This window comes from Opisthorchis viverrini, assembly GCF_000715545.1.
Source record: "Opisthorchis viverrini unplaced genomic scaffold opera_v5_167, whole genome shotgun sequence".
In the NCBI taxonomy this organism is placed as follows: Eukaryota; Metazoa; Platyhelminthes; class Trematoda; order Opisthorchiida; family Opisthorchiidae; genus Opisthorchis; species Opisthorchis viverrini.
Window position 1 is genome coordinate 821,078 of NW_008751825.1, and position 9,708 is coordinate 830,785.

Sequence of the window (9,708 nt, forward strand, 5' to 3'; positions counted from 1 at the left end):
GTCGAGAGGCAGAGGTCGGGTTCGAACCACAGACCTTCCAGCCAGCGTACCGAAACGATTCCACATCGCTCCTTTTTTCTAGTCACGTGATCTCTCTGGGCCTTTTCTCAGGGCCAGCATTAAAACTGTGTTCTTGCTCATCTGAGCGATAGTATGGGCTGATTTTGAATGTGTAACGAACCTTTCACATGACCTTTGAAAGATGATTACAACCAACTTACAAGTCACCTCGGTTCACGATGGCACTTCCGTACAAACATTATAAACGCAAATTTCTCCCTGTACTAATAAATCGCAAAACCAAATAGCACAACGCGACAATGGCAATGATCAGGATATCCTACCGGTTGTTCCCCTCAGCTACATAGCTGAATTGACTTCTGACTTGTCTTCCAGCGTGTTCTGATCACTCACCGTTTTTCAATTCCAGGAAACGCTGCTGGAGCAGTTACGGAAGCCGAAGATCACAGTAGCTGACCTTTCTCGTCCACCAGAGGTGAGTTTTTTTTTGGTTTTCGGTCCGCTTTTGATATCCCCACGGCAAAAACACGCGTGATGTCTTTGTGCCTCTTTGTAGGCGGCCTCTGTACGTCACATTTAGGTGAAGAATATCATAAACGAGACATTCATCTTGATCTGTGGTTAACACCGCTGATGAAGACCATCTTTTTTGCTAGCTTCTTTCCTTTTGATGGAGGGCCACAACAAGCACGTGATAGCGATTCCTCCCGACTGACGCTTTTTCCCAGGAGGGCCAATAACTGTGTTCTTGGTCATCCTCTGCTCAGAATGCTACTCATCTATTCTCCCATATCCCATGGCTACCTCTTCAGATGGACCACCTCTGCAATCGCGATCTAGGGTAAAACGTCGGTTTTCAACGCCGAAACTTCACTGCTCATTGTATCACATACTCTTAGAGTAGAGTACTGTCGTCTCACAATATCTACCAAGTTCAAATCGCACTTGTTCGTGATACATCCTTATCGATTTCGCTGTTTCCTGTGGTCCATTTTAGGAAAGTATACTGTTACATCTGGTGTTCCTCAGTCTGATGAAATTCCAGCACGAAGAAGGACGACTTCCGGAACCCTGGTTGGTTTTTCGCAACTTTACTCGCGTTTTTTAGTCTTTTTCCTGCTGCTGATTTCGGATTCAAGTTTGTTCTGAAAGGAACACTTGCTGCCACTGTATAATTGAAAATAGACGTGTAACGCTTCGGTTGAGGTACATCTCAACTCCAAGAAGCGGCTCGGTTAACACCTGTTTCACTTATCGACCGACTTACGGAACCCAGTGCTCCCCACATAAATTGGTTGTGTATGTTCCGCGCTGAGGAAACTGGCGAAAAGCCGATGATGTTTCGAGGTGGATACCGTACAGAGTACATCCATCCTCTAAATGTAAGTGTACCGGAAAGTCCGTCGTTCGAACCCGACCTCTGCCACTCGATTTCTCCTGTCTAGGTTTGGGCAACCTGGCAGTATTCCAGCCCTCGTGCCTCCTTCGTGTGGCATGGCAGCTAGGCCATGAAAGGGTACTACAGCTGGACGATTTTTTTATTTTAAGCCTCTTATCTAAGACAGTTGAGTGGCCTCTTCGTGATTCACTTCGGATTCTGAAGTTGATGTTACCTGATGCATCCTACCACAGTTGTTGATTTGAAATTCGACTTTAGGTAGTGAGATGTAGAACCGTTTTTTCGTCTTAGCGAAAACGCAACAATGTGGGAGCACGCCGATTCCGATTGGATCTTGAGTTCGCGTTTCCCACTCAACTACCGGGTTCAAATTGCCCCCACTACTGCGTTGTTGCCTTGTTAATCTCTACTTTCAACGGAATTCCGGCTTCTCTCCGAACCATATGATCCCATTTTAGGAACGACAGCGATTTGAATCTATTCTCGGAGAAATTTCACGCGTTGAATGAACTGTCACCGCTGAAAGTGAGTGTTTGGTTTTCGTATTTGGTCAAAGTTTTGGCTCTAGATATAGAACCGATTTCGGCTGAGTCGCTCATTCGATCTGGTGCCGCGCGCTTTGTTCGATGAAGTGAACCTGTGTCACCTGTGGCGTAGGCGTGACATCAGCTTCTCTGCCAAGGGTCGAGTTTACGATGATGCGGTGCGCCCCGTATTACTATGTGGATCAGAAACCTGGCCGCTGCGCACCGAGGGGGTCAAAAGACTTCCAGTGTTTGACCATCGATGTCTTCGTAGCATTGCCCGATTCTGGTGGGAACACCGGATCAGCAATGCTGAAGTTCGTCGAATGGTATTCGGGAGAAATAACTCACCCTCGATAGATGAACTGATCACACTGCATAGGTTGCGCTGGCTTGGCCACGTGCTGCGTATGCCAGTCGACCGACTCCCTCGAAGGGCTCTTTTCGCACAACCAGGTGAAGGGTGGAAGAGAGCCAGAGGCAGTCAAACGACTTGGCAGCGAACTACAAAAGCCAAGACCAGCAAACTCAGCTGCGCTGGTCACTGCCGTCTTTCTGGATGGGGACCCCGAGACGGGCCACATCAATGGCTAGAGACATTGTCAGACATGGCGCAGTCACGCCATCAATCGCGCTCATGCATCCGAGCTATTGCCTTCATTGCATAGCTCCCTTCCCACTCCCCCACTTAACAGTCCTGTATTTACGCATTAATTTGTCAGCTCCCGCCTCCGATGCGCAGCTACCTACCCCACCTCCCCGAATCATCGGTGAACGAAACTGTGGCAGCTACAACCACTGTAGGACAAGTACGCGGCTAATACAGTTGACAATGATGATGATGATCTACTAAGTTGGCGGTTGCTTAGAAGACCCACTTAGGATCCTGGGGCGCATCCTAGAGAAAGTGCTTGCCCAAACTGGTCCGTCCACATCCAGTCATCATACTGATCTAGATTCCCTCAACTTTCGGAAGTTATTGTTTAGTCACGAGACACACCTCACGTGATTTATAGCACATGTTCCATCTGCTCAATGTCACACGTCATCCAGGTTCATCAGCGCGAGCTTACTTGACGTCCATTTGAAAAGAGTTATCCACATTACATGCCTGTTGGCTCGAGTTTGAGACTGTCTTTCGAGGAAGTATTACTTTGAACATCCTCTCTCATTCTGCTTTTTTTCTGACAACTTTTATTGAAGAAGCCCGCTTTATCACGTTGAAATTCTCAGAGTACGAAACTCCCTCCAACTAATGGCTCTTCCTATGAGGGACCCTCCAAGATAATCTTGTGCCTGTGACTTCTCTAATATGGCCGAGGTTTCTTGGCTTCTTCGAGGTCGTACGACAGAATATTCAGTACCATGGCGGTGGTCGAAATCTTGCTGGCCTTACTCAGAAATGTCTCAGTGTGTCTGCACAGCTGTTGATCACACAGCGTTTCGTTACTGTTCAACTACAATTTTTTTCAATTAAGCCTTGTATAGAAATTGGAAACAAGCGCATCGTTGACACCTGCGTTTTGCACTGTCCCAAATCAAGCACAGGGGGGGTCGCACTTCAGAAGATGAGGCGCACCGACAATACTCAAACATTCTGTAATCAATTTGATGCCCTGACCTACAGCTGTGCCACCCGGAATATGGAATGGAAAACATCAGTCAATCTTTTCCCCTAGATGCGCTGCGTACCACAAAGTGCTCACGGCGTGTAGTGCGAGGCCTCTAATGCGCATACATCGGGTACTTCCTCCACGCTAGCCTTTCTTCGCTAAGGTACACAATTTGCACAGGAGCCCAGAGATAATTGGGGAGTTGACAGTCAAGCTTCAGTGACAACACTGATGTGGCTGTCTTTGATAATGATGAGCAAGCAACCATGGTTGTGCTTACCTGAGGCGGATGGGTCAGAGACCAATGAAGCTGGAGAACAGTTGACTCTTTCAATCTGACTGTCACTGACCGTCCCTCACTGAACTGTCAATATGGACTAACCCAGTCCACGGAATAAAATTCACGTATCTGAAGCAACGGTTCGTTCATTCTAAGCGGTATCATTCAACCTTCGTTTCATCCATTCGTTTTCGAGTTACGAATTGCATCCTGTGTAGCCTCGCTTGTTGCCTCCGTGCTCCACCCGAATTCATCTGTAATGGCTTCTCCTGGCCGCGCATATCCTGTTGCTTCCTACCCAATATCACGCTATCCCATTTCCGATGGGTAGATGGAACAATTGAGGCTTTGTTTTCACTCACCGTTTGCATGTCTATCCGGATAACCGTCCGATTCACTGCCCCCTCCTTCCCCACTCCATTCCCATTGTTCTCCACATGATTACAACTTCAAAAACCCGTGCATCGCATTTATTTCCCTTATGATGCATTTGTCTGATTCAGGTTGTCTGATTGAGTACAGTTCTGACTGAGATACTGAAAAGAAGTGCTTTCCAAATGTTTCGGAATCGTCTAGGGGAATTGTGTCCTTTTCGGAGGTATGACGGGGTTAATGAGTTCCTTTCATCAAGTACCATTCTTTTTGTCCCACGGCATACTTGTTATATTTCAATCAGGAATGAAGATTTTGTCGGTCTGTTGTAACAAACAGTGTAATCCAATTTGGTTTCAGGTAGAACATAAGGTTGACGGAAACTCGGGGACTGCGCCCACCTGATGAGCCCCAAGAAGGGCGAAGCTGGTCTTGGGCTGTCGAAGAGTTTTCAGCAACCTTGTGAATAGTTTCCTTTATGAAAACAGTGCAATCGTTTATAGAAGGTAACCTTTCGCTGCTCCAGGAAAAAAAAACAATTAGCGGCGTTTTGCCTCCAGGTCGAAGCCACCACTCTTCTCTCCTCCGGAACCGAAGAGGAGGCACTTTGTGGTTCTCGAAACGATCGGTTCACTTCCCAAAGGGAAGCGCCACAACAGAACTGTTCCATACTACTGGTACAAACGGTTGATGTATTAAGTAGTGTCGGTATACTGTACCAACACGTCAGCAGGCTTCTCCTCATACTGGATTCAACCAAAATAGGACGTCAAGCGAGCCGTACTGCGTACACAACGCCTTTCATTTTTAACATGTCATAGTGACATCTCAAAGTAAACGGGTGGTGAAATCAGACTATAGTATGAATCAAAGCTCGATGGGTCGATATTCTTTAGATGTCATTAACCACAGTAACTTTCATTGCAGTTTTTTGACGAACTGTCTCTTGTGGGTTCTTCTTTCGTTAGTAACGATGCAGCTGCTGGGTTTATGTCGGAAAGGTCGGATTCTTGAAAATGACCTCCAGAATGCGCGGAACCCCGCAGAGACCCAAAAACTCCATCAAAATCTCAGTAAGAAGGCCGGTCGGTCAATCACTTAACCGATTCAGCAAAACCCGATGAGTGTTTGGGCACGTCCCAGAATCACGACCATGATCAGTGTTCAGGCATTTAGGGAAATACGCCCACGTGTAAATCAATCTGGTTTTGCGTGAGACTTACCTGAAACCCATCTGAATCTCTCGTTTATGATGTCTCTAAGCAACTGGGTGTGCTCACCAGGCCGCCTCGTGTTTCAGTTGGTACGATATTCCATATGTCGCAATACATGTGTAGACATAGTACACTTCTCATGGGGTTGTTGAAAACTCTTCGACAGCCCACGACCGGTTTCGTCTTTCTTGGAGCTCATCAGGTAAGCGCAATCTCCAAGTTTCCGTCAACCTGCTGTTCGACTTGAATCCATATGAAATTATTTCCGTCAACCTGCTGTTCGACTTGAATCTATATTGCATGAAATTAGTGAAGTACGCTCATTTGCAAACCACTTTCGTTTGGCGGGAGACTCATCTGGAATCCATCACTTCATAGGCATTTCATAGAAGCACAGTCGATGTTGATGGGTGTTCACTAAACGCCCATCACACAGCCTGGGCCGATGTCAGAAAGTGCCCTTTAAATAGTACGAGGCCGTTTTCCACTCACTTGCTTGCAAAAAAGCTTCCATGTTCTTTGTTGCTTGGCACTGGAGCGGGGACAGCAGTTAGATGCGACAGTCCACATTGCGGTAGTGCGATCCTTAGTGCTCTAGGAATCAGAAACGTGCCCTCCACGTGCAGAGGACGTACGAAAGATGCCGGTGTTTGATCATCGGTGTCTCTGGATTGGGTCTGGTGGGAACATCGCATTAGCAGTGCTGAGGTACGCCAGATGATCCTCGGTAGAAGGGACTATCCGGCAAAAGGTCACACTCCATAGGTTTCTCCGTTTAGGACATGCATGCCTGGGGACCAACTCAACCCCGCACTGACAATGTTAGCTCGATTGGTGCTGAAGCGCAACTGACAGAAATGGCCCAGTCGCGCAGTCAGTGGCGCTCGTACATCAAAGCTATCGCTTGCAGTGCGTAGCTGCCCGTTTCCGACCTACTTGAACATAGCATCGCCTCCAACGGTTGCCTGTGTGCCCCACACTCTCCGACCTCCTGATGATTGAAACTAGCAGCTGGAACCAATGTACTCATAGTACACGATTTATGGCAGATAAATTGATTGAACTGCTGAGCATTATACGGATTTGTCACACTACATCCACAAGCCACAGTCACGAGTATTTATGACTATTGGTATAATACACAACAGCAGTTCCAGGCGAGACAAACCATCACGCTGAGTGGTCACAGAAAGTAAATTCAAATTAGGATGCAGCCACAATTACACTCCATTCTTTCAGTTGTAACACCCTTTCGGTGCCTAGCTGCCATGCCACCTGGAGGAGCACGAGGGCTGGGATACTGCCAGGTTACCGAAGCCTAGACAGGGGAAGTCGAGTGGCAGAGGTTGGGTTCGAACCACGGACCTTCCGGTCGGTCAATTCGCGCTCTAACCACTTGGGCCATCTCGCCCTCCACTCCATTCCCAACAGTCAGCCCTCTCAGCAGAACACACTCCTGCGAAAAGTATATCTAAGCATTCCTCGAAGGGGTTTTCCTTTATAAAGGAAACTACTCACAAGGTTGCTGAAAACTCTTCGGCAGACCACGACCGGTTTCGCCCTTCTTGGGGCTCATCAGGTTGGCGCAGTCCCCGAGTTTCCGTCAACCTTATGTTTCACTTGAACCCAAATTGGACTGTTTTCGAGAAATACACTCATTCGCAAATCTGTTTGGTCTTCACGAGAGACTCAACTGAGGTCTGTAGCACATTTTCGATCACGCGTCTAATCGTCCAATTCGTATGTTCACCCCAGACTGGACTGAACCACCGTCCCTCTGTCTGCATTAGCAACACACACTCATATCTTGTTGCTGGTCCTCCACTTGTTTCGGACAGCAAATTTGCTGGATAACAAATGGATCTCATGATCAACAACAATCGTTTTTCAATTCCCTCCACTTGTTTCGGACAGCAAATTTGCTAGGTAGCAAGTGGATCTCATGACCAACAACAGTCGTTTTTCAATTCGTAGGTTTTTCTCGTGTCCTTCAGTTAGCGACACTGTTGCGGCACTGTTTGATTGGTTCGTCGAACTTGGAATTCGGGTTGCAAACGTTTCATCATCGGTCAAAGTGACATTCCCGATCGCGGTCTGATGATGTCACCTCGATTAGTGATGAAACGTGTGCGATCCCATTGCCAAGCTTAGAAAAGGGACCGACAATGAAGGCCTGTGGTGTTGAACATAATCTTTCTCACGATCCGCAAACCTGGGATGGCGTTCACCAATAGGCGTCCGAATGGCCCATCGAAGGACTTCCGGAATACACGCAACACTAAACGGCGTTGTTTTCCGTGCTCAGTTAGAAGTGCCGAGAATTAGTGACGAAAGAAATATGATCTGGTAGAATAGAGTGACAGATGTCATGAGAGAACTTGGTGCTCTCGCTACAATTCACCTCTGTGTGCTGAGTTTGTCCACTCTTCAGATGAGGTTCGTGTCTCATCTCGGTTTTTCCTTCCGAGAGTGTCCGTCCCTCATGTCGGGTTCGTCTTACTAACGAGGTTGGTCAGTCCTGCAGGTTTTGTGTTAGAATACAAGTGGGAACTTGTTCCCCGTGAGTTCAACTGTTGTGCTGGTGATGGTGTTGCGTGGCTCACCGCCACCTCATGGTCAGATTTCTGAGGGTTATAGATGTCTTCTTGTCTCGCTGAGGTACCGGTAAGTGCGACTGTTGTTTTGCCCCCCTATGGTAACAAAATTTCAACCAGTTAACTGTTTCATAGTGCACTGAAACCAGGATTCGTCCGTGTCCTTCAATTCCTCGTTTTAGATTGACCAACCGTCGAACATGGAATTTGTTCGTCGCCTGGCCAAGGTCTCACAAGGTCAGCTTGCCCCTTTGTGTGCGTTTTTCGGCGGAGTTGCAGCGCAAGAAGCGATGAAGGCGCTTACCGGGTCTTTCACACCGCTCAACCAGTGGGTAAGTCCTGAACAATGCGTTGGTTTACACTACACTGGGTGGGAAATCCCAATACGATCCCGTTGATAAAACGGTCGTGATTTTACCTCGAATGGACGATTTCTCCAATAGCCGCTCAGCGGCTATTGGGCGCTAGAACACCAAACTCAATGAGCGAATGAACGCTGCGGTCTCAGTATGAAAAAAAAGCAGAAACAGATTCTCTACCAACGGTTCTTCTGTTTTGGCCAAGCGCTTGGGGGCAGACATCACTTGGAGTAGGGTTTTTTTGTTTCGCGATATTTTGAACTTCAGATTTTCTGGAAGTTCGGCTTCATTGAAAACAGTGACACTGATTTGGCTGGGCGTTATTAATATGTGGCACAGAAATCGAGTTAGTGGCCTCCGAACAGGACGTACAGCAATACTAGTTCAGATCGAATGGTGTCACTCCTTGTCTGTCATCAACGCCTGTGACTTCATGCCAGTGTGAATGAACGTGACCAGCCAACGCATCACGAACAACAATTGGTCGCGCGTTCGGTCACGTTGGGTCTATCTTTATGGCAATTCTAAGAAAGACCATTCTTCAGTGGATGCCGCCAGTGTTGGGCCTCCATCGGTGGATTTTTTGGGAGGACCCATTTCGAACGCGGACCAGTTTCTGGAACACATTTTGGCTGAAATTCATTTTCAGTGAACTGAAAACGGATCAGCCTCCGTGCAACCGGGTGACGACCTGAAACAGTTAGGAACCCAACCTTTAGCTTTACTGCTCTGCGAATCCAAGTTTACATCAACTACCTTACACCTGATGCTGACCAAAATGAAAGCTGTTCACACTTTTGGCTTCATGTGATGAGCTCAAACGGATCGAAGCTATTGGCTACGGGTGCTCAGAACAGATTTGTAGCACAAAAGCAAAAGGATCTCTCTTTTTCGAGATGGCTCAGTGGTTAGAGCGCCAATTTACTAACCGGAAGTTCCGTGGCTCGAACCCAACCTCTTCCTCTCGACCTCCTCTGTCTAGGATTGGGCAACCTGACAGTATCGCAACCTGCGTGCTTCCTACGAGTGGCAAGGCAGTTAGGCACCGAAAGGATGCTACAGCTAAACGATTTTTTTCTGACAACCAGAAAGTTCACCTTAACGTTACAGTCACTTTTTGAAGGGATCTTATATGTGCTGAACCCCGATCTACGGTCGACAGCTGCTGCGTCGGGTAATACATTCGAGGTATCAGTACGACCAACCCATAGGTCAGTGACGGATGTATTGACGGCGAAACAGTTTGATATGTTGGGATCCCTGTGATTATATATATGTATATATATATGTATATATATATATATGTGTGTGTGTGTGTACGGGTGTATAAAT

At 47.3% G+C, this 9,708-nt stretch overlaps 1 protein-coding gene across 1 annotated transcript in view; it reads left to right on the forward strand.

Annotated features, from left to right (window-relative positions):
* The window catches only part of T265_07388 (hypothetical protein), a gene marked incomplete at both ends in the record, with an annotated part of 65,739 nt that overhangs the window by 20,078 nt on the left and 35,953 nt on the right, over positions 1-9,708 (forward strand). Inside the window, 4 exons of the mRNA XM_009172892.1 lie at positions 431-496; positions 1,019-1,095; positions 1,879-1,945; positions 8,200-8,349. Coding sequence (XP_009171156.1) covers positions 431-496; positions 1,019-1,095; positions 1,879-1,945; positions 8,200-8,349 — 360 coding nt within the window. The remainder of the gene's footprint in view (positions 1-430; positions 497-1,018; positions 1,096-1,878; positions 1,946-8,199; positions 8,350-9,708) is intronic.